We start from the raw sequence: 26,644 nt of genomic DNA, 5'->3' as shown, positions 1-26,644 counted from the left end.
TTTCGTGGCAGTAAGTGAATTCTTTAGTCACTTGAGTTTCGAACGTCGCCTGCGCGGGACGTACACACTGACTGTGTGATAATGTCGGACGACGGTAGTAACACCAATTTCGCAATTATTAATCGCGTTGAATCTGCGACATCAGAAGTGGGATCGCTCCCAAACTCATCCTCCGTGACTGCAGCAACGGCCAGTACGTTGAGTAATGGATATTTCACGCCTAATGCAACTCCAGACCAAGTGGCTAACGATCCGTCCACGTCAAGCCGAGATGAACGTGGCACGTCATCACCCGAGGTGTGGTCATTATTCCTCAAGAATATAAGACCAGCTTCCAGGATCCTATCCCGCAGCCATCTACATCTGCCGCAGCTACTACGAAACTGCGCTCGAGTGAAATATTTCTGCCATCTTTTGATCCGGATGAGAGTCAATTCACTGCGTCACAATGGTGTGAAGAGATTGAACATCACATGAAAAATAATTCCTGGAGCGACTACGAAACAAGAAATGCAGCGTTGCTCTTGGTAGTCAAGGTGCTGGAATTACTCGTGATGTTAACGTTTGCCTGACTATAAACACAGACTCAGTGTTGGACCAAATTGGTACCGATATAACTAACGAAGAAGATATTGATAGGATGAGATTGATACTGGAAATATGTAAAACTAATTTTACTACTAACGATTCTAGCACTACTGTTAAAACTGGTGAAATGCAAATAGGTCTAGGGAACCCCGATAAAATTGTGCAGCGACGGCCGTGTAGGCTGGCCCCATCTGAGCGCGCCGTGATGCGTGAAATAATAGCTGATTTAGAACGTGAAGGTATAATTCGTGAGAGTTCCTCACCTTTTTCTGGTCCGGCTTTGCTTGTCAAGAAGAAGGATGGGTCTGACCGTCTTTGCGTGGACTTTAGGGAACTCAATTCCAACACTGTACGCGATAGTTACCCTTTTTACCACTAATATCCGAACAGATGGACACCCGAACATACCAAAGCTCATTCTACTGTAATAGGTTACCTCACTTCTGCACCTGTTTTAACCATATTTGATCCCCGTAAACCAATTGAATTGCACACAGATGCAAGTTCAATCGGATATGGTGCAATTTTGTTTCAAAAATTTGATAATCAGCTAAAGGTTATTGGATACTTTAGTCGGAGAACACCTGATGTAGAAAGTAGGTATCATAGTTACGAGCTCGAAACTTTAGCGTTTTTCAAGGCCCTTAAACATTTTCGCGATTACCTTCTTGGTAGAGAATTCAAAGTTGTCAACGACTGTAATGCTCTTAAGGCATCCCGTCACAAACGCGAACTTTTACCCCGTGTTCACAGATGGTGGGCATATATGCAAACATTCGACTTTGAAATTGAATATCGTAAGGGAGACAGAATTCCACATGTAGACTACTTAAGTCGTAATCCAATCGACTCCAAACAAGTAAATGTATCCTGTAAAAATGACGAATGGTTAAGAGTCGAACAAAGACTAGATCCCGATCTCAAAAACATTATAGAGTCCAAAATATAGAGTAGAAAATGATACCATTGATGCCAGTCTCAGATCGTCATATTCACTGAAGGACAATTTATTATTTAAAAATTTCCATATTGATGGCAGGACTTTAAGCCGCGTGATAGTTCCAAAAAAATTTTCGTTGGCAAATAATTCAGATTTCACGACGAATTAAAACACCTCGGTTGGGATAAAACACTGAGTAAAATTAGGGAGTATTTTTGGTTTCCAAATATGACTTCAAATGTTAGAACTTACGTTAATCATTATTTGCCTTGTAAGATAAATAAAAATCCCTCTGGTAAGAAGCAATCCCTTTTACACCGTATCGATAAGGTCGCGGAGCCATTTCATACTGGCCATATAGACACCAGTGGTAAATTAACCGACGGAAGGGTTTCTAAAGAGTACGTTATCGTTATCGTTGACGGTTTTACGAAATTTTGTTACTTGACCGTTGTTAAAGATTTGACGTCGCTGTCTGCATGCACGGCCCTTATGTCCACATATTCGGAACGCCTAAGCGTATCATCTCTGATCAGGTGACTTCGTTCACCGGAAGTAATTTCCAAAACTTGTGTAATGAATGGTCTATTGAGTTTCATGAGGTGGCGAGTGGTGTTAGTCGAGGCAATGGGCGGGTAGAGCGAGTAGTGTCGGTTCTCACAGAATTCTTTACCATTGCTGAAAATCAGGAAGAGGGGTCATGGAAATCAGTTGTTGGTGGGGTGCAATTGGCCCTTAATTGCACAGTATGCAAGGGTACGGGTGGAAGTCCATTCCAATTATTATTTGGTATAAACAAATAATAATTGGAATGGACCCCTTGGCTAAATTTTCTCATAGTTGACGCGAAGGTAATAATGAGGACAATTTAATTGAGCAGGATGGACGACGACAGGCAACCAAAGATAAAACACGGTATGATTCACATAAAGCCACGGTGCATCCATTTGCAATAGGCGACTTGGTGCTAGTATAAAAGAACCCCCGAATAATTAACCAACTTAGTGAGAAGTTCAATGGTCCCTGTAAAATTACAAAGTTATGTTCGAATGATCGTTACATTTGAGTCATTATCTGAGGGACGGTCAAAATATGTGTGCCACAAACGATTGCGTAAATATCCGGCTAGTCTGCCTGAAATGTCAGAATGTCTTCACTCCATAGTATCCATAAATTATTAATTTTCTATCATTGTAAAACAGATTTCAATTGGTAATTTGTTTCGTAAATTTGGGGGTGCTGATTAATAATTTGAACTGAATTATTGTATTAAGCCGTGATCAGCTTTGTTGATCTCGATCATGATAGTGTTTTTAATCAATATACAATTTATGATCATTATAAATTGTAAAAAGGGTTTATTTGTTCTCTAAATGATGAATGACAATGTTGGATTGAAAGCCTCATCGCTTTGTCCTAATGATCTGCCTAAATGGTCCTAATGCTGAAAGTTTAGACGCTTTGCAGTAATTTGTCCTTGTATTGATGCTGAAAGCTTAGACGCTTTGCAGTAATTTGTCCTTGTATTGATGCTGAAAGCTTAGACGCTTTGCAGTAATTTGTCCTTGTATTGATGTTGAAAGCTTAGATGCTTTGCAGTTATTTGTCCTTGTATTGATGCTGAAAGCTTAGACGCTTTGCGGTAATATGGCGTAGTATTGGTGCTGAAAGGTGTACGCTTTGCAATGTGGTCGATGTGCTGCTCGTAAGAAGTGTTGGAAGCTTAACGATTTGCTGTGCAAAAAAGTTGTAATACTTTGAAACCTTCTACGCTTTAAGCCGCTGGAGGATTGAAAGCTAAGTCGCTTTGTCCGAGCTCTTTGAAACCTACCATGCTTCAACATGATTGGACTGAAAGCTGTAACGCTTTGCCTGAATACATTGAAACCTACCACGCTTCAACATGATTGGACTGAAAGCTGTATCGCTTTGTCTGAATACTTTGAAAGCTACTACGCTTTAAGACATGATTGGACTGAAGGCTGTATCGCTTTGTCTGAATACTTTGAAAGCTTCTACGCTTTAAGGCGCTGGAGGATTGAAAGCTAAGTCGCTTTGTCCCGGAAAAAGAATCACACCAATCAGTTCGTTGAAAGCTGCTACGCTTTACGCTGATCAAATGTTGTAAACTATCGGATGGCACCGATAGCTGTGACACTGAGGTGTTGTACTATCGACATACCGACTGTCCGAGTGACAAAGATACAACGCGAGAGCGCGTTGGCTGTCAGAATGGCCGTGTCGGAGAATGAATATTTTAAAATTCCCGCCACTCTGAAGTTAGTCGTAGAATGCGGTGTGGTATGGTAAGGTACACTGTCAACGTTGACAATTGACAATGCCTAGTCTGTGTGATCTACCAAATGTCAGTGGCGCGACTGTTTCGTGGCAGTAAGTGAATTCTTTAGTCACTTGAGTTTCGAACGTCGCCTGCGCGGGACGTACACACTGACTGTGTGATAATGTCGGACGACGGTAGTAACACCAATTTCGCAATTATTAATCGCGTTGAATCTGCGACATATATACGACATATATTATTAAAAATGGCTTCCTTGAAATAATTTTCATAAAAATCAATCAGGCTTTTCAACATATTATTAATAAATGGTTCATCTCTGTTGATAAAAAGTACTTTCATGTCCTTGAATGTATATATAATTAAATTTCAAAATTTCTTCTTAGTAACAAATAATTGTCCCTGAATTTGGAAATAATAGACAAGTCTTTTTTAATTCTAATTCTCCATGCATGCTATTTTTACACAAATAAGGCACTGTCTATTCATTTATAAAACACATAGGGACACTTCACCTCAACTATGGTTTCATCTTCGATTAAGCCATCTGGTGATGCTCCCAAAAATGGGTAATCTTCACATATGAATAACCCACAGTCATTAACTTCTATTCCATCATATTGATCCATATAGGCTTTAATAGCAACTGGCTCATTAATTATGCCATGATTCGTAGGCTGGGATTGAAGGACTTGGGTAGAAGCATGCTCTCAAATGATTTTTGCTTTAGAGCAGAAAGATGGCATATATTGTGGAAATTACTGGCTTACAGCCAGCCAGCCGGTCTATCCTTCTTTCAAGCCACAATTTATTATTTCTCTGGCCTCTCGTCATTTCTTCTATTTCCAAAATCTTTTCTTTAGAAATGCTTGATGAATGTAAATTTTCTAGTAAGGCATCCCTTGTGTCCTTTCTATAATTATGGTCGTTTATAATCCATAGGCAAACACAAGGAATCAAAATCGGTATTTCGCTAATATCAATATGTGATATAGCTCCAATATTTATGGTAGTGTATCCCGGTAATTAGCACATTTCACCTGGTTTTGGGTATTCGGTGGCTACTTCGATAGCTTTAACATTTTTAGTTGCGTTTTTATTAGTGATTTGATTAGTAATTTACTGAAATTTTAAATAAATAATGCTGTGTGTGTGTAAGTGTATGCAGATAGGTATATGGTGGATTGGAAAGAATCGTTACATAAAAAATTGTGAGCCGCAGAATACTGACTTTGTCGTCCCTTTTCATCCACAAGGTTTAAAATCAGAGGATAAAGCAGGTTAGGTATTCAGCACGCAAATGTCCTGTACGTATTTTATCAAAAAAAAACAGTGTTAATCTTGAATCTCTATGTTTTTCATATTTTATTAATAATTATGTATATATATATATATAAGGAAAATAAATGAAAAATCGCTTAATAGCCCAAACTAGCATTATACCAAATGTTTAACACTATTAAATTCGTTATATTTGAGTACACCAGTATTCATAATTAAAATAAAAACCTAGTTAAAAGAAGATCATTTAAAAGTAATTACTTTGTTTTTCTTGAAAACTAATTACAATAATATCTATTACTTTCATTCCATTTCCTGCGGTGCCGATCGGTTTCAAGTCACAGCCCTGGTTTAAACGTTTGAAAGCGTACAAGCTATAAGGCATGGACGGAAGCGGCGATATCTCGTGATGCCAATACCAGCGAACATAAAAAAGCATAAAACTTAGCCTCCAGATTCTTCAAACGGGAAATCACTATTAATATACTAATATTACGCCAGATTTGGCGAGAGAGTGGCCCAACTCCCTTCGGGGACTCGAGCTTTCTGGTCTCTCGCCAAAGCTGTCCAAGGGAATTTTTGTCAGTCCGCCATTCCACCACTGCACAGGAAGGATGACTCGCTGGCCCACACCGCGAAAAGAAGGCTGACCTTTTGTAGTGTATCTTCGCGTCCAATTTAACTTTGGATGACCGAGGGAGATCACCGCCGACCATTTCGGTGTGATTCTTCGATGCTGGAAATCACATATCGGCAACGTGCTGTCCGCAAAGCACTACTTCCTTGGACATTCATGAGCCGAGGGGGCCGGGGGGTATCCCCGAATTGTGCTGCGTACTTGTGCTGGACGACGAGGCAGAATACGAAATTCCAATCGTGTCACCTCGATGTCCACCGTTCCACATCTGAGCGTTTTTCAAGGCAGTTTTTGCGGCGCACCACCACTATGTGGCAACAGTATTACTGAAGTATTTCCAAACCAATTCGACTTAGGGTCCTTCAAGAAAAGAGCGTACTAATTCTTAAAAGGCGTTCCTCCGTTTGCCCCCCGTTCTATTAAAAATAGAATCTAACTCGTGCATATATGAAAAAAGTCATTCCGTTACGAGCTCAATACGTCTCTATACTATATGGTATCCTAGCTTTCTTAGTTTGAACATTCTCGCGAAAGAAGTAGTACGTTTACCTAAATTATTTGTACCTTTGGCTCGCTTATCTGCTACTTTTAATGCTCCTGTGTGTAGTCTATCACGTTCTTACAATTTATTTACAGACATTCTTAATTTTCTACTTACTGTAATTTAGTTTATTATGCTCCTAATATACCAGGTCGGACAACTTTCCCCAAACTTGTCGTTGTTGTATATTTGTACATATATTTTTTATATTTATTTTCAAAAATTGATTTATCTGTTAATGTTATTGAAGCAATCAATCATAATAATAAAAATTAGGTAAAACAACAAACTATAAGCCCTTATGAGCAATATGACGTAGCGAAATATCGATAACTTTGTATTCTAATTGTGAAATAATTTTCGAAATTGACGCAGTACTGTTTACATTTTTTGTTTTGATAAACAGTATATAGATGTTATTTCTTTAAAAAAAACTTTTGTAAGATAAAATCAGAATAGTAACATAATAATTCTGAATCTCATTTAAAATACGTCCTCGATGTTATGCCAACTCCCATTCCTTCAGTTTTTTTTTTCAACATTCATATGACAACAATTATACATATTATTGTTAATTTAAAGAACAAGTAGCTAGTTTTTATAACAATTAATTTCACTTCACGGTGAACTTTCACGTTCCTTAGTCAAAGACAACTCCTATATAAATAATAATATAATATACAAATATAGGAAGTATAATAGGAATATTTTTCTAGCACACGCACATTTAGAGACATGTCTTTAATTAACTATATACTAGTCGGTGTAGTTTTCTGCGGCGCTTTTGGTAAGTGTCACCTTATAGATATATATTAATAACTATTACCCGATGCAAGAATATTATTTATTTGTCGCATCATTAAAAAAGGTATTTTGAAAGGTTAAAAATAGTTTAATTTCCCCGGCATAACAATTTAATTTCACCAATATTTGTAAAGCCGCAGAACTGAAAACCTTCGAGGTCTCAGAAGTTGATTCCGGCGATGCGTCCGGTCGTATCGTGGGTGGTTCAGATGCGGCAGACGGTGCTTTTCCCTACCAAATATCTCTGCAGCTAACAAACAACAACTTACATACATGTGGCGTGCCATAATCGCTGACAGATGGGTGCACTGGTGCGAGTTGTCTCGACGAGTAAGTCGCATTTTACTTACCTTTATACGAGTTGCCCCTTGATTTTAATTTAGATTCGCAATGTTATTAGAATCGGTGCTAGCATCACATCACCACGTCCTTTCGGCGTTTCACATACTCCTCGTAATTGAGAACATTACTATTAATGTTTTACAGAAATAGTGCAGTCTTAAGCGGCAAAAGTTTTTCCGGTTTTGGTTACTTATGTTCTACACTGAAACGGATCCACGTTGTTGTTGCTTATTTAGTACCACTGTGTCTGTTTGAACGTACGTTTTAAGCTTTTCGTTGATTATATGCTTTGTCACAGATATTTAGAGATATTTGTATTTGGCTTTTTTATATAACAGGACAAGTACTCTTTACAATGGATCCTAGATTGTAAAGAGTAGTCGCACTACACAACAGAAGCTTATTTCTTTTAAAATTACAATTTCAGTAAATCTCCAAGTGATTTGGTCATTTTGGCGGGAACCAACTCAATCACTAAGAGAGGCACTACATATAAAATTGACAAAATCATAAAACATGAAAACAACACCTTGAATCCCGTGAAGAATGATATTGGTTTAATGAGAACTGCTAAAAAGATTAAATTTACAGACAAAGTTAAAGCCATCGAATTAGCCGAGGACCCCAAACCAGGACAGACGTGTAAATTAGCTGGATGGGGATTTACTTCTGTAAGTATTAGAGGTATATCACATATCGCCTAATCCCGATTATGTCAGTTCACAAAACAATTTTCTATTACTCTAGCTTCTAGAGTATCTGATCTATTTCTGTATCCAAAACATGGCTGAGATTAAAGAAAAATCTACGTACTTGAAAAGCCGCGTTCTTTTTATATTTTATGTACATTCCATATTTTAAACATAAACTTTTAAGAGTATTATATCTTCTTTACAGTATCTCTCCCCTTGGACCGCGGAAGCGTTTGGACGTGTCCACGGTGTTAGTTGTTTTAAGACATTTAAATATTAAATTAAAATAGTTGTGAGGCTCAGGATCGAACCGGGTGCCGCGTCGTGTTTGGTTGGCTGTGCTTTGCCACGGAACCAAATTACTTGTGAGTCAGCGCAGCGAAATATTGCTAGAGATTAAGCCAGTGGGTGACGTAAAAGTCTCTATGGAAACGATCACTGCTGAAAGTCTGCTACGATAGTGCCACGACAATCTACGGACACCTTGTGCGAGTGACTGCGGCCAAGCCAGATTAGTCTTTGTTTTATAGGCGCAATGTCTAGAATTCCGCGTACGCCACCATCAAAAAATTCACTATCGGGTTCCCGCTCGGAATCCGATCTTTCAACAACTGCAAGTGCTAGCAATAGTAGTGAAAGTAATGTTACAACAAGAAACAAGAGACCCAGAATGAACTCTTCCCCCGAAAGCCCGTCTTCTTCTCCTGTTTTTCCGTCTGGGGACTTAAGAACAGACCTCTTAAATATGTTATCTGATTGGAAAAGGGACCAAGATCAGCGTTTGGATGAGTGGAAAATAAGTCTTGATGACACCTTATCTAAATTAGTAACTGAAGTAACGCAACTAAAAAAAGAATGCCAAGAAATTAAAAACACGAATAGAGACATAGAAAATGGTATGAAATTTATGAATGAACAACACAAAGAGCTATCGTCTAAAGTCAAAAATCTTGAAGGTCAAAAGAAGGCAAATTCTGAAGCCATAAATAACTTGGAGACCAAAATTCAAGGTTTGCAGTTTCTTTCAAGAGTCGCAACTATAGAGGTTCGAAATATACCTCGATTACGATAGCAAAAACTTTGAAAGTCTTCTGTCTATCCTTACGAGAATTGGCAAGGAGTTGGATTTAACTATAGACTCTAAAGAGTTGCGTGATATTTACCGTTTGCCAGGAAAGCCTGGAACAGCAAGACCCATCGTTGCAGAATTCAGCTGCGTTCACACCAGGAATGAATTACTATCCAGAGTAAGAAAACTAATTAAAGAAATTAATATCTGAAAAGTTAAACACTCAAACACTTGGGCTCCCAGGAGCAAAATCACTGATATACATTGATGAGCACCTTCCGCCAGCCCAAAGGAAACTCATGTATGAAACACGACAAATTGCCAAAAAATTTAAGTATTCTTGTTGGTATTCTAATGGCAGAGTTTTCCTGCGCATGGACGCAGCTGGTAAGCCTGTTATAATAGATTCCGAAAAATGTCTTGAAGATCTTGTAAAACAAATCATATGACTGTCTTTTTTAGAATTTATTTTTCAGTATTATTGTATTTATTCAGTTTATTATTTTATTAATTCTGGTTTATTTTTGTTTAACTTAATTTATATGGTAAGAGTTCTAAGATGTTTCTTTTTAATACAAATACAAATTATTGTTATAATTTATATTTGTATTAAAAAGATATTCGTACTACTTTACTTACTAAGTACTTTTTATTCCGCTTGTTATGTAGTTGAATCATCTGTAACTGATCATGACAGCGTAGTTCTCATACTAGAAGACCAGCAATCTCACAAACAAAATAAAGACTTCATCCATAGTAAAATTGATTATGTAGGCCTAGATAATGATATGAAAAACCTTTGCTTTGAACCGATCTATCAGGTTTCAGATGCAAATATTGCTACTTCTTTTCTTATCTCGGAGATTAATTCTAAAATAAAATCTAAACCTCAAAATAACACCGTACCTAATCGCAAGAGGCTAAAGAAGCCTTGGATGACTTCTGGTCTTCTAAGATGTGTATGAAATCGAGATAAACTTCATAAAAGATATAAAAAAGACCTGAACAATGAAATTAAGAAAATAACCTAAAAAAGCTACAGAATTTTTTGCAACTGGCTCCTTAAGAAACTTAAAAGGGAATATGAGGCGAAAGAGTTAAAAGCGGCGGCAAACACAAATAATAAAGCACTCTGACACTCGGACACTATTAGGAAATTAACGCATACATCAAAACTCAGCAGACCTGTTGAGCAACTTATTTCTCCTGATAACCCCTCTGAATCGGTCAATTATATTAATAAATTCTTTGTTTCTATTGGTAAAGATCTGGCTGAAAACGCATATTCCTCTGGTAGGGGTTGTATATCCTCAATGGCCAATCCACTATCATCCTTAGTTTTGGATAGTACCGATGAAAATGAAGTTCGTAACTGTATTCTCAACTTAAAAAAAGATAAATGTACTGGACGGCATAATATTTCAGGTGCTATATTAAAACGGTATCATCAAATAATAGTCCCACCATTGACATTCATTGTAAATTTGATTTTTTACACAGGCGTTTTTCCGGATCAGCTTAAGCTGGCTGATATTGTTCCGATTTTCAAGAGTGGTGACAGAGGATGTGTCAATAATTATATACCAATATCTAAACTACCCACGATTGCAAAAGTAATTGAGAAACTTATAAACAAACGCCTTGTTAACTATCTTGAGAATCTCATTTCTAGTTCGCAATTTGGTTTCCGTACGGGTAGTTCTACAAACGACGCCGTTCACGAACTTACTGATCACATTGTAGCCAAACTTGACCGAAAGCAAAAAGTTATAGCGATATTTTTGGACCTTGCTAAGGCATTTGACACAGTGTCTGCCCCACTTCTCTTAAACAAACTTGAATCTTTGGGTATCCGTGGTTCTCAATTGGGTCTTTTCCAAAGTTACTTTAAAAATAGATTTCAAAAGGTCGGTGACTTTGTAAGTAATGACTTGCCCATAACTTACAGTGTCCCTCAGGGATGCGTACTTGGCCCAACGTTGTTTCTAACATTTATTAATGAGTTATGTAACCTCCAGTTGCCAAATGGTAAGATAATATGTTTTGCAGATGACACTGCCCTTGTCTTCTCTGGCAATAATTGGAATGAGGTGTATAATTCCGCTCAGTTTGGTTTTGGCCTTGTTAATGAATGGTTGAGAGGCAACGGCCTTTCGCTCAATGTTGATAAAACAAAATGTATGCCCTACTCTATTAAAAACATTCCCTCACACATTCATGATTATTTTTCTATCACAGCCTATACTTGCTCTTCAAATCAACTCTGCCATTGCAAAAGCATTTCCATTGCCTATAGTGTTAAGTATTTAGGTGTAGTTATCGATAGTAACTTGAGTTTTAATTCTCACGTGGATCTTCTCTCATGCAGAACTCGTACACTCATTTACATCTTTAAAACTTTAAGACTTATAGCAGACAATAGAATTGCTAAAATAGTATATCAGGCTTTATGTCAGTCAATTTTAAGCTATTGTATCACTGTGTGGGGAGGTACTTTCAAAACCAATCTACTAAAACTTGAAAGAGCCCAACGAGCAGTTTTAAAAGTAGGTCATTACCGTTTCTTTTTCCCACTAAAGAGCTTTATGCCTTAGCCGATGTGTTAACAATTCGTCAATTATTTATTCTCAACACAGTTTAAAATCAACATTATAAAACTAGTTACGACCCGAATTAAATATAAACAAGCGGATTAAACATAAAGTTTGCTGTCGTATTACACGATGGACAACTTCTTTCTCGCAAATATTCTTTGGTTTCCTAGGCTGTTACCTGTATAATAAATTAAATTTTAACAATTAACATTTACCCACTATCGAAATATGAATGTAAAAAAATGGTTACTAATTGGCTGAAGACGTTTATGATGAAACAGAAGATTTAACTCGCCCACTCATACACACACGCACGCGCACACACACACTTTAATTATTTGCGACACTTTGAAAAGACTAACTCTATAACTATGGCACGTTCACGGTTCAATCTTTTGTGCCTGAAACACGGCGACTTATATTTACTCACATGAAAACCGCCTCCACCTATCTTAGTCAGTCCTTGTCCTGTTTTATAATAAAGAGCTACAAATGTCTATAAATTTCTCTGTCAAAGCATATAATCAACGAAAAGCTTAAAGCGTACCTTCAAACAGACACATAGCTGCCTTAAGACCGAGCACGGTGCGGTCATGGTATCTGGGTCCTTGAAGGTTTATAGTTGTGCGGCTTTACAAATAATGGTAATTTTTTTTTATTATTTTGCCGGGGAAAGACGTCAAGCTTTAATTATGCTATTTTGTTTAGCCTTGCAGCCTTTCAAAGTAATGTTATTTTCAATATAATAATAATCTGATAAATAGATAATATTCATAAATCGCGTAATAATATACCAAAATCGCCGCAGAAAAGTATACCAAGTAGGAGATAGTTCACCGTTACGCCGGAACAGCCCCAATATTAACATTGCGTTATTAATTTAGTCGTTTTTACGTTGATGATTGATATCATATGATTAAGAGCATAACCAACTTATTTAATTGAGTTTATCGTTTTACATAACATAGTAATCTAGTTATTCTTTAAAACATAATTTATCAAGTTTATAAACAGATCTAATTTATTTATTGATATATATTTTAATTAATTTATTTATTAACACTTCGTTACACTACAATATAAAAAAATTGAACATAATTAAATGAAAAGGAAGGCAACTGGCGGCCTTACCGCTTTCGAGCGATCTCTTCCAGGCAACCACTGTGAGTAAAAAAATGTATTAAATTACCTAGGATACATAGATTATTTATTTATTGCCTTTAAAATATGCCATGGAAAAAGGATATAATGGATAGTTCCTCGTTCTACGTGCGTTTTACGCCATTAATTTCAGGTTCAAAAAGGTTGTAAATACAACGTGTTTCAAACCTAATCACATTTATTTTTCTATTTAAAGGATATCAATGCCAATATGTTTATTAAAGTAAATATACATGGAAAATGTTTATAATTTTTTAGCTACCCATTTGTCCATACATTGAAATTGAGGTAAATTGAGTTTAAAATTTAATACCCTTGCAAATTCATTCATACTAGACATCGGTGAAGAACGGCAACGCCGCACATTGGCGAGCTAGTTCTGTAATTCTGTAGGATGAAAAAAATACCTACAAGCGGGACGTAACTATTCATCATTTCAAATTAAGATTATTAGGATATGATTGTTTACTTTGTAGACGTTTGGAAGGGTCTTGTGAATATTTATGTAGTGATAATAGCACCTCATAACTTTTGTGATTATTAGAATCAGAAAACATGTCTGTAGCGTGAAAGCTATAGCTTTATCTTATTCTAGGAATTAAAATTGCCTTGAATTTGTAGTATTAGCGTCATATTAAATAAAATACATATACGTTTAATTATACGGTTCAATGGGTGACTTATTATAAAAATCATAACAATACGCAAATGATTGTGTGAACTCGTATACCACAAAGAAGGGTTCGGTGGCCGTCGATACACAATCTTATACTAGAATAATAAGTCCTGAGTACATACCTCGTTACAATATATTCTTTCCAGGAATAAAGGCACACAATATTATCAGCCGTAAGGATTTGGAGAAATTCTATTAGTTTTCGAACAAAGAGAGGTTAGACTGATGCTAATACTTTGCACTCGCTATAAAATTCTAAATAGTGGACGCAACTATTATCAATTATAATTAACAAAAAGTATATACCAAAATAAAAATGTGTCTAATGTAACCCGAGTAAATCTCAACAATGACTCAACTAATAAATGTGACGATCGGCCGAGAAAAAATATTTGGTATCACCCTCATCAAAAAATATTAAATTGAAATTATGTATTTGTAACTTGACACAAAAAGAACTTACTTAGTAAGTACTTTTTTATTAACCTTTTTGTTCCATTGCGATCAATGCCACCGATTTTCATTTGTCTCTCACCCCGTTGATATTCAAAAAGTCGTGTTATTTCTTAGGCACTTTAACGTCTCTGGTTCAAATGCACCGACTTATTATCTTGCATTTGCATGAACAAATATCGAACACCATTACGCTTTGCTGCAAGAACTCAGTTTATATCTCAGTTGCCAATCTTATCAGGATCTGAATGACTCTTGTATGCGAGACTACAGGCATTGACGCCTTTTGCCATACTCCTTCAACTTTCTGAGTTAAAATTTTTGCTATTTCCGAAAACGCACGTTACTGCTATTTTTAACTTTCACCTGTAGTGAAGTTATTCCATTTGTAACATTTCATGACATCCTGGTATGTTCTTAACACGTTTTCTTTATATCTTCTATAGTACCAAATATATCGCATATTTATGACTATCTATTATGTGACATGATAGAAAAAATTCAACTTCCATTTTTCTAAAACAAAAATTACATAATTAACAATTTCACTAGAAATTTGCCACATAGTTACACGAATAATCCGAATGTACTTTTAATAAACAACAAAGTTTATATAACAAAAGTAACGTGTTATTCAATGGGTACTAATTAAAACATTAAACTATACCCAACGTCAAACGTCACATCAAACTTAATGTGTAAAAGTGGGTACTTATGCCTTTTTTTTCAAAACTTCAAGGGTGTTGCGCAGGCTGTTCCACTTAAAATAATTCAATGATATTTTAAGGGGTTTATAAAAATATATAACTTCAACATATTTTCTCTATTAGAAATCGATTACAATAAAAAAAAATTGAGCCAACCTATTACTTACCAGTTGTAAGGGCAAGCCGTGCGCGGCGCTAGCTTTGAATCGCCCAATAGCTATAACCTCCATATTCCCCAGAATAATGAAAACCACTATTAACTGCCAGCACCTGAGATGTCTAGAGGGCCATGAGAGAGACAAGGTCAGTATGATTTTCGTGGCCAGCAAGAGCCTTTCCCTCCAAATGACCGCGAAACTTATATTTCGATGTTGACTGTGGCTTTAAGAACGATGTTTGCGAAAGTAGTAGTAGTACCTTGGTTTTAGTTGTAGGGTTAAATATGAACTAGATAATGACTATTATCCCCCGTTTTTTTAGCAGAGTTGCAACTTCATAGATAACTACTAACTAACTTCAAGTTGGTTGTTTGTTCCGATAATGTCCCGAGAAATATCCCTAGTGCCATATTAATAAATGTTGCTAAGTTTCAGATCATTGATATGGAGAAGAAATCACGTCAGTCATTATCAGTCAGGATAGGACACCGCCTTGTGGGGCCCTAGTGTGCATGAACTTAAGGTTGGAACATGCTTCCTCACTCCAATTAGCCAGATAGCTGGAGGTTCAATCAATATACAGTCGAGAGCCCATAGGAAGCTTAGAGAGAAGCGCTTTATACCACATCTAAAATTACTTTGGCTAGCATCCGCCGTCACGGCATGATCATTATAAGTTTCGGATACTTCTTAAAAAAACCTAATGTACCACGGGGTACTTCGCGTAGGTTTTCATGGGCAACTTTGTACGTTCGATTAGACCTGTTAACAAGCTTCAATTCATACCTATCGTTTTCTAGGACAGCAATGATTTTATAGGGGCCTTTATACTTTGGGTCCAACTTAGTTTAATGTCTTTCTTCACTTTTCGCGAAAACGAAATCTCCAATGGCAAAGGGCCTTATTTTGGCTTTACTCCGGTTAAAGCGAATGACATCAGACTGAGCCAGTCTCTTTATATTATCTGACGAACTAGACCGTGCCGCTTCCAAATCTAACCTACTAGTATTATCAATATTCGCAGCTATTCTGGAAATACCTAACGGGTTACCTTGCACTCCAAACATCAACTCGATTGGGGTGAAGCCAGTAACTCTGCATCGAGTACTATTCAGTGCTAGTTGGATCTCACCTAACTGTTCCTGCCACGACCTGTCGGAATTACCTTCACCTATTGTAAGTAGACTCTTAAGAGTTCGCATAATGCGCTCGACTTGACCATTAGCTCTGCAGGCTCCCGTAGCGATAAGATGTAACTCAATATTGTTATCTTTGCAAAAGTCCCTGAAATCTGCATTGTCGTAAGAGCGTCCACGATCGGCTATTATTCTCCTTGGCGCTCCGAACAAATTTACAGAGTCTTTCACTGCCTTAATAGCGTCAACGGAATTCAGTGTCATTGTGTGCTTCAGTAAGACATATTTTGCAAATGTATCAATAGTGACGGAACAATACTCTTTGCGGTCGCTCTTACCACTGAGTTTTCCTGTAAGATCTAAGAGGAGAGTGTGCCATGGGAGTGGAACCTTGGGGATTGGATGCAGGCGTACTTGTTGGGCACCAGATTTGAAGACTTGTAAACCACACAGGAATATACAGTGGAAGTGTGTGCGATTTCAGAGGGGAATTGATTCGCTTGTATTTTAGAAATCAAATTTGAAATTTCAGAGTCTCGTTGTTGCTCTACAGATAACCATCCCTTGTCAAGTTTTTTTTTTAATTAAGACAGCCCCGTATCTATCATTGCTGGCATCGGTATGTAACTCGATGGGCAAAGATGGATCAAAGATTTTGAGTACTGGTTCTGTTGACAAGTGTCTAACTATTTCACCATGAATTTTCTCATGTTCAGCAGTCCATACAATACGGCCTTTGCCTGTTTAGCTGTGGATGGTTTTGGAGCATTTTGTAAGGCTTGAACTTTGCGCGGATTAGGTTTGAGAGCTCCTGTTGGTGTTACAAAAGCAGTCTTCTCCACTGAATCCTCATGGACCTTCACCTGGTGAAAGCCTGAGGCCATGTCCACAATACTGTAATAATTCGCTCCATGCAATTTATTAATTTGGTCACTGATTAGAGGAAGTGGGTAGCTATCCGGACGAGTATTGCTGTTGAGTTCTCTGTAATCTATACACAATTGATCGCTACCGTCTTTCTTTCTTACTAATAGGATGGGGCTTGAAAATGGGGATGAACTTTCTCGAATTATATTAGCATCTAACATTTCTTGAATCTTTTCATGAACGATATCAAGCTCTAGAGGAGACAAACCATATGGTGTCCTGTGAGCTATCCTAGCAGGGTCAATAAGATCGATTTTAAGTTCACCGGTTTTAATACGAGTTGTTGGCAATGTCTGTATAAAATTATTGGAGTATTTTTTGAGTATACCCAACAACCGCTCTTTATCGCATCCTACGAGGTCGGTATCAATCGAGCCTTTGTGAAATGGCGAGAATGTTGTACAAGAGTTTGATATCTTTTTCTTAACAAAAGTCAAATTATCATTACTAATCTAAACGGAAATCCCTAGTTCTAAAACATCACGGCCTAATAAAACTCATCTGGCAACTTAAGCGTGATAAGTGATGTCAAAATTAAGGTTTTGGACTATAGTGGGACATGTGATTTGTAGCAAAGAAATCACATTATTACTATCTACACCTTTTAAAGCTATTTTTTTCATGAAACTGTTCACCCATAATAAACTTGCAGTAACTTTGCTTAATCAAACTACATCCCGAACCGGAATCAAAAACAAAAGGCAATTTTATACCACTTATCTCAATCAATCCATGCGCAGCTCGAGTACACACGTTAACCTGCTTGCTAGAACATACCGAGGCTACGTGGCCGGGATTGGCACACAAGTAGCAGGCAACAGATGGGCGAGGATTCTGCGGAGTGGCTGAGAAACGTGGCTCTGTCTTGACTGCCACTGAAGAGTCCCTTGCGACGAATCTATTTATGTCGCGGCAATCTAGGCCTCGATGACCGTGTCTCCCACGAAAGTGGCTGCTGCCGCGAAATGGTGTATTGTTTCTAAAGCGCTTCGTGTCCGAATCAGATGAACCAATGTCTTCGTTGCGTCTCTTTAATGTGAAACCACATAATCTGCGAAATAATTGGCTTTTGTTATTTATAACCACTGAATTTAACTCTCGACGAAACTTTTCATCGCACTGAGACACCACAGAGATTGCAAAGCCAGTGAACACCTTCTCGGGCATATTCACTTCAGGTATTTTCTCAATTAATTGCCATAATCGCATTCCCGCTTCAGCAGGGCTGTCTTTGCCATCTAACTGAAATTTAATGATCTGATCGAAGTAGTCTTGAGTCATCATGGGCTTAGCAAATCTTGACACCAGCATCTCCTTGATCGTCAGCCATGATATTTGATCTGGTTTGATATTCGTCAGACAGGTTGCAGCACGCCCCTTGAGAGAATGTGTTAGGGCAAGTATTAAATCGATTCCTTTTAGGTTTTTCTGTTCAATTATCATTTCGCTGAGTGTGCACCAGTTGATGATGTCAGGTTCAGGTTCATCCAGGTCATAATTGACTAATTTTATCGGTGCATGCTGAACAGGCTGACAAGGTGTCATATTATCAGCGATTTTTTTAAGATCTCTTCCATACCAGTCGAAAATAACATCATTTGCTCCATTACTGTACTCCTCGGCGCATTTGGCAATGATGGTTTTGTTACCGACATTGTTAAGATAACAAACACAAAGTTTTCTCCCAATCACTTGATTTATTCCAATTCTAATTTCAGTCTCTTAATTCAATACGATTTCAATAAACAAATTCAATAGGTAAATATTTCAAAGGCTACTCGGTAATTACGTAACGTGTGCACCGGGCAATGGTCGATGAACGACTGCCCGAGTTGTGCGCGCGCGCTGCTTTATATTGGTTCTGTAGTGGGGATCGAGTGACACATCGTACGATCGTTCGACTAATTGCCCGTTGCACGTTGTTTTACAAAACATTGATAGTGGCGCCATCAGTTTTACAAAACATTGATAGTGGCGCCGTCATATACAATACGATAGATACTAAAATTAGAAATAGTTTAATTAAAAGAAATGAACTATTTTAAAATAAATGTTAAAAAACTTTGCTATCCAAATTCACCCTACTTACCTCGTGATATGGACAAATTCTAGACATCAATTTACAAATTATAGTTTTTAAAGAAACCACTCCGAGGCCATCGGACTACAAGGACTGTTAATACGCAGTATACCAATTATAGTATCTTATTTCTTAATAATTAAATACTGAGAATTTGGTAGAAAACAATAAGTTCGATCATTTTATGTTAATGCGTACAGAAGTTAATTAAATTTTATAATCTACTTATGTTTTTAAAACTTGTGGGTTTTCTCTTTACTTATTTTTATAACATAATCACTGTTTAAAATACAATTTTTAAACTTTTAGTTTTCAAATTCTCTCTAAATACATCTCTCACATACCATACGTTACCAAACCTTTTATTTGTACAAGATGTCTTTATATTTAAAACATGGCATGGTATGGCAATATAAGGGCCAACCTCTACCTATAAGGGATTAAAGGTCCCTTATCACTGTCCAACCTGTGACCTTTGTGAATCCCACAAAAACTCCCCCGTTCATATAATGTTGTAAGGTAACATATAATAATGTAAGACAAACTTAAGTAGACTTCTAACATGGCTAGGATGCTGGGGATAAACTCTGCATTCAGGTTTTCTCCCCGCACTAGCACCGATGTCTAATATTCTACTTTTACTCCGAAGGCAGCGGAAACCTAACCTTCCGTCTAGTTGATGAGCTTGTCGTCAAGGTTTCAGAAGCGTCCCACAGGAGATAGATGTCGTGATTGACCAGACCGACCTGCGACCTTGCTGAGCAGGGATACCCGGGATAAGTGACAAGGACATATTCCGCATTCTCAACAGAGCGACCAAAGAGGAGTATGTGGTACTAGCGGTGTTAGAGCCTACCACGAGCAGGAAAAAGATATTTAGCCTCCGAGACTGTTGTAAGCTCTCTGGGCTAAAGATCGAAAAAACATTCATCTTCGCGGCAATGCCACCGCTGCCAGCTTTAAACCAAAGCGCCGTCCTCGGCCTCTCTCCAGGCGTCTGCGCTGTAGCCCGTTACCGTGGAGGGGCCACACACACACACACTCACAGTTAAAGTGAGCTCTCCAGCTCAAGCCAAGATTCATGAGAACCGCGACCGATGTGCCCTTCTACTTGTGGAACGTACCACCACAACCTAGAGTTCTCTACTATAGCCCAATGGATGGAGTTGGCGTCCACACGCCACTTCGACAAAGTTAAACACCATCCCAACCCGTTGGTACGCAAAGTATCAACTACTACAATGAATAAAACATTAAGTAACACACATACAATTCAATAATATTTAGCGATATCTTTAAACACCAATACTAATTATGTTTTTTTTAATGATTTCCGTCTTTTGAATATTTTTTCCATTAATTTATATTTGTACTATAAATATGGAGTAGAAAATTACAAAATTTCAAATCAAGGACAGGACTCCAAGGAAAATGTTTCTCCATTTTGGAATACTACTTCTTCTGTCCCAAGGACTCCTTGGTAAGATAAATTTCATTTAATTAGAATACATATGTATTCCCAATACTGTGAAGTCTTACTACGAAAGATTCAAACACAACTCGGACAGCATTTTTTGGTGAATAATACTCAAATACCGTTTCGTTTAATTTTGTTGCACTATTTGCATTTTTTTAATGATGATGTTACTATTTCCAAATAATGTTAATATTTATTTTCGCACCACAAAATACTTGTTATTCCGAGTCCTGGGCACAATATATTAATCTAACATGAAAATGTGGCCGAATAAAATAAACTACGTTCACAGGCGAAGTGAACATTTCGGAAGCTATTGATGGTGACAGCCGAATAGTTGGTGGCAAAGATGCCACTCCAGGCATGGCTAAGTACCAAGTTTCAATTCGTGGTCATCAAGGAAACCAAGAATGGCACAGTTGCGGAGGGTCTATTTTAAACGAAGAGTATGTGTTAACAGCAGCTCATTGCCTTTATCGGTGAGTATATTTTCCATTCCTATTTATATTGTATTGCTAAAATATATAAGTTCCCCTCCTTGCTGGCTCACACCGAGGAGTTATGATCCCGACCCTGGTAACCACATCACGTTATAATTTCATGAAGAACTACGAACTTTAATGATGTGTTATAGATATACTTGAAATGATTACAGAAAACGAGCTAACGAGTTGTCTTTAGTAGTTGGCAGTCACCAGATCAATAAAGGCGGCGAACGTTACAAGATTAAGAAATTGGTCCTTCACGAGAAGTATTCTAAGCCGAAAATAAAGAATGACATAGCCATCATACAGATCCAAGGCAAATTCAAATTCAGCGATAAGGTTCAACCCATTGAGTTGTTAAAAGAAATGGCACCCATTGGAAAGAAAAGTCTCTTGACTGGATGGGGATACGTAAACTATGTGAGTAGATTAATAAAATTGATTAACTAGATGTTTTTATAAATTTATGAGTTTTGTAATATTCTGCACTGAGACCGCTATTTCGCCTGAATCTCACGACCTCCGGCTCTGGACGCTTGTGTCTTTAAAAACAAATACAAGTAAATAAATGTTATTTAGCCAAAATTTTATGTATGGAACACAAAAACTGAATACTTAATAATAAATGAGTAACAAAATGATGTTCAGCGGGGCATTATTTAAACATCGTTAAATTTCATCATTTGCGTTATTTATAAAAAAATGGAAATACATAATTCTCTCTTTGATAAACATTTGTTGCTTATTTTTACAGAGAAAGAGAACTGTACCAAACGATCTACAAATGTTGGAGTTTAAAACAATAAGCAATGACGACTGCAATAAACAATTTGAAAAATTACCTTACCCGAATTTGTTGCCCGTAGACGCCGGACAACTCTGCGTTAAGCGCCCAAAAGACAAGGGTGTATGCAAAGTAAGTAATCAGAACATTTTAATAGATCATAGTTTCACGTTATGAACGGGAGATATTAAAATATTTGATACCTGCTCATACGGTGAAGTTAAAACATCGTAAGGAATCATAATTTCTTATCCTGATGGAAAAAAAGACTGATCACCTACACCTATAAAAAAAACTGAGCAAATTCTGATCTGAGAGCGATCTGAGCCCAACACCTACAATAGCTTCTGGATTATTGTAATTGAAATGGGAAGAAGTTCAATAGGTGTGCATAAATAATATGCCTTAAATGTTTTTATTTCTCATGCAGGGTGATTCTGGTGGTCCTCTGGTCATTCAGGACGATAAGAACAAAACTGTTCAAATAGGAGTCGTGTCCTGGGGATATCCCTGCACCGCCGACTTTCCTGATGTATTTGCCTCAGTCCATGGTCTCTACGATTGGATACAGAGCAAAATTAAATGAACAATTTAATAATTCAAAATAAATATCGTTTGAAATAAAAGTATATTTTATTTTATGCAATAGTAACATACGTCCAATTAGTTCGGAAATACACAGGTGGGCAGCTCGTTCCATGTGGTGCTGGTGCGCAGCAAAAACGGCCTTAACTAGTTTTAAACAAATAAAAGTACAAAACGGTAAACAACAACGTTAACTGTTTATTTCCTTTATATAGCCAACGACTAAAGAAAGATGATGATTATATTATTTTTATGAATTGTATTTTTTTAAATGTCACCTTAAGTTGCGGCACGCCCCTATGGAACTAGCTACCAATGGAAGTATTTCCTAACTAATTATAAGAAAAATCTATTTAAGAAGAGAGCGTAACCAATAACAATGCTTAAAAGGTACTAAAGGAACCTACGACCCCAGGGATGAGAGTCACGCACGCAGAAGCCACTAGGCCAACACTCTCTCACTATATTCGATACTGATAAATAGTAAATAATAAACTGGGATAGAACCCACTTTATTATTCCTTGTGTCATGGCTTTGATTTGATTGAATACCAAACTCTGACAGGAAGACACTAAACAAGAATGACGAGAATACAACGATTACTTTTGAATGGGAACAGTTAAATATATATTTAAAAAAAGATCCCAGTCCGATAGAATCTGACAAGTTATAATATAAGCTATTGAATGAGGTGCCTAGTTATAAAAAATTAAATGCTTCTGGGTAAACAAGCTTTCCAAAAAAGGAACCTTTATCAGCCTAGAGTGAAGCCTTCTACGGAACGAAAGACAAAAGACTTTATGCAATGAAATCAACAGATATAAAGAAATTAGGCAATAATTATGATTAGATCACGAGCGTTTATTGCTTTAATTTAAGGAAAAATGCAAAAAATAATCTTTAAAAAATCCCAACTTGATACTGTGTGGGATGGTGATTTTTTAAATGTGAGTTTACAGACGACGTAACTTCCCACATAATTAAATCTAATTTAAATAGATCTTAAGTCTACAGGAATCATTAGATGTAGTTGGTTGGTTTTAACTTGTCTTGACAAAAGTGTTATTCAAACTCAGACTTAAAATAACGTTATTCATGTACGTAACCAATTACACTTATGAACGTCAACAGAAAATATGTTAAATTCTAAATATACATTTATTAGCAGTTCGCAAGTCAAGGGCGTAGAGCGGGTAAGAAGAACTGGCAAGAAACTCACCGCCACTCTTTGGAAGCGCCAAGTTTTCGAGTCATACAAATTGTTTGTTAGGTGGAGCAGCCATAAATATTTGAACTGGAGCATTGAAAAAATCGTCAAATTTATAGAATGCTTGATGGATTAATTTAATCTAACGAATTTGTTCACTGATAATTCATAAATATTGCTTGGGCGTTTGTTGTCATACGAATACAATTTACATATAAGGGGTGGTTTATCTTCTGGAGCCTGGTTGATCATTTTTTTTTTTTTTTTTTTTATAAAATAGGGGGCAAACGGGCAGGAGGCTCACCTGATGTTAAGTGATACCGCCGCCCATGGACACTCTCAATGCCAGAGGGCTCGCGAGTGCGTTGCCGGCCTTTTAAGAATTTGTACGCTCTTTTCTTGAAGGACCCTAAGTCGAATTGGTTCGGAAATACTTCAGTGGGCAGCTGGTTCCACATAGCGGTGGTGCGCGGCAAAAATTGCCTTGAGAAACGCTCAGTCGTGGAACGTCGGACGTCGAGGTGATACGGGTGGAATTTTGTATTTTGCCTCGACGTCCGATGCTGAAACTCAGCTGCAGGTATTAATCCGAACAACTCCTCTGAACTCTCCATGGTAAATGCGGTAGAAGATGCAGAGTGACCCCACATCTCTACGCAACGCCAAAAGATCGAGCCGCTCGGAGAGGGATTGGTCATCGACGATTCGAACCGCTCTTCGTTGGATACGGTCAAGTGGAAGGAGCTGGTACTGGGGAGCCCCCGCCCAGAGGTGAGAACAGTATTCCATGTGGGGCCGTATTTGCGCTTTATAGAGTTGCAAGCGGTGGCCCGGAGTGAAGTACCGTCTCGCCTTGCTGAGCACACCAAGCTTTTTGGAGGCTAATTTAGCCTTTCCCTCCAAATGACCGCGAAACTGAACGTCGTTCGATATGTCAACGCCAAGTATTCCGATGCTGGCTGTGGCTTCAAGAAGAGTGTTTTCGAAAAGAGGAGTAGCGACAAAGGGTATTTTTTTCGCGGAAAACGCGCAAACTTGTGTCTTCTTGGGGTTAAATTGGACTAGGTTTAGTCTACCCCAGTCCGAGACTCCACGTAAAAGAGTTTCGACTTCAGACACAAGTTTGTTCCGGTACTCATCGACAACTGCCCGAGAAATACCTGCCCGGCCAGTGTAAAGAGTATCCCCAGTGCTGTCGTCCGCATAGCAATGAATGTTGCTAAGTTGCAACATGTCATTGATATGCAGAAGAAACAGGGTCGGGGACAGAACACAGCCTTGTGGGACCCCAGCATTCACGGGTTTAAGGTCGGAACATGCTCCGTCGACGACGACCTTGATGCTCCGATCGGCTAGAAAGCTGGAGATCCAGTCGCATAATTTCTCAGGAAGCCCGTAGGCTGGTAGCTTCGAGAGCAGTGCTTTGTGCCACACCCGATCGAAGGCTTTCGCTATGTCCAAACTAACCGCTAGTGCCTCCCCCTTGGACTCAATTGCCTCTGCCCATCTATGAGTAAGGTATACTAGAAGGTCACCAGCTGAACGACCACGACGAAAGCCGTACTGATAATCGCTAATCAGCTGGTGGCCCTCTAGATAACTCAAGAGCTGGCCATTAATAATGGATTCCATTATTTTGGAGAACAAGGAGGTTATTGCGATTGGGCGATAGTTGGATGGATCAGTGCGATCGCCTTTTTTAGGGATCGGATGTATCGAAGCGGTCTTCCAGCACTTCGGGACAGTGCCGAGCGAGTACAGGTACCGGAAAAGGCGCGTCAGGACCGGAGCCAACTCAGGAGCACATGTACGCAGCACAATTGGAGGGATACCATCCGGCCCGCTCGACTTATGAATGTCCAAGGAAGATAGTGCTCTGCGAACAGCACGTTGCTGGAATGTGATTTCCGGCATTGAGTTATCACACCGCGAAATCGCCGGTGGTGATCTCCCCCGGTCATCCAAAGTCGAGTTGGACGCGAAGAGACAGCCCAAGAGGTCGGCCTTCTCCTTCGCAGTGTGGGCGAGCGAGTCATCCTCTCTGTGCAGCGGTGGTATCGATGGCTGACAAAAATTCCCTTGTACAGCTTTGGCGAGAGACCAGAAGGCTCGGGTCCCAGAAGGGAGTTGGGCCAATCTCTCGCCAAATCTGGCGATGTGCTCTGACTTTGCCTTAGCGATTTCCCGTTTGAAGGACCTGGAGGCTGAGTTATATGCTTTTTTATGTTCGCTGGTATTGGCATCACGAGATATCGCCGCTTCCGCCCATGCATTAAAGCATTCTCGCTTTCGACGCGATGCCGCCTTGCAAGAACGCTTAAACCAGGGCTGTGACCTGCCACCGATCGGCACCGCAGAGAATGGAATAAAAAGTTCCATGCCCTGCAGAACCACTTCGGCGACAGAGGCAGCGAAAAGCACATAGGCCCCCAAGGGTAGGACGCAAAGAAAGACCGCATCTCATCCCAATCTGCTGACCGATAGTGCCAAATACGACGACAACCCGAAAAACGGGGCCGAGGGGGGCGCGTAGTAGGCACAGTACTCCGGACCACACAATGATCCGATGAACCCAATGGCGGGTCAACAGAGACTTGATAGGTCTCCGGATGTGAGGTCAGCAGAAGGTCCAACAAAGATAGTTTATGACCATCCACATCTGGTATTCGCGTAATCGCAGGGACCATTTGTGACAGGTCGTAAGCTAAAGCAAAGTCGTGAAAGGATCTTCCCGCGTGATCGGTGGTTTCCGAACCGAGCCAATCGGCATGGTGAGCGTTAAAATCGCCAAGTATCACGATTTCAGCGGTAGGAACCCCTTCGAGCAGGGAATCTGTAGCCATTTGGATGTGCTCAATGAGTCGCTCAGTTTCGGTATTTCCGCTATGGGACCTATACAGGCATGCGTAGAATCGCGGATGGTCATCGCAGTCTACGCGCAGCCAGAGGCTAGATAGGTCCCTTCCTTCAAGCGACCCGAGGCGACGAGAACAGATATCCTCTCTGACGTACACGCAAAC

The 26,644-nt window shown here is 38.6% G+C and overlaps 1 protein-coding gene across 1 annotated transcript; it reads left to right on the top strand.

The window, feature by feature from the left end:
• The first annotated feature begins 20,451 nt into the window (after positions 1-20,451).
• LOC123712337 (chymotrypsin-2-like) lies at positions 20,452-22,457 on the top strand. The gene is made up of 5 exons (XM_045665402.1): positions 20,452-20,565; positions 20,855-21,041; positions 21,218-21,467; positions 21,802-21,963; positions 22,262-22,457. Exons 1-5 carry the CDS (start codon positions 20,517-20,519, stop codon positions 22,415-22,417), a joined length of 804 nt encoding a protein of 267 aa, XP_045521358.1. The 5' UTR covers positions 20,452-20,516; the 3' UTR covers positions 22,418-22,457.
• Positions 22,458-26,644: the final 4,187 nt, after the last annotated feature.

The sequence above is a fragment of the Pieris brassicae genome, chromosome 1 (genome assembly GCF_905147105.1).
Source record: "Pieris brassicae chromosome 1, ilPieBrab1.1, whole genome shotgun sequence".
Classification (NCBI taxonomy): domain Eukaryota; kingdom Metazoa; phylum Arthropoda; class Insecta; order Lepidoptera; family Pieridae; genus Pieris; species Pieris brassicae.
Note: the sequence above shows the minus strand (reverse complement) of the source record. Positions and strands in the feature narration are given on the sequence as shown.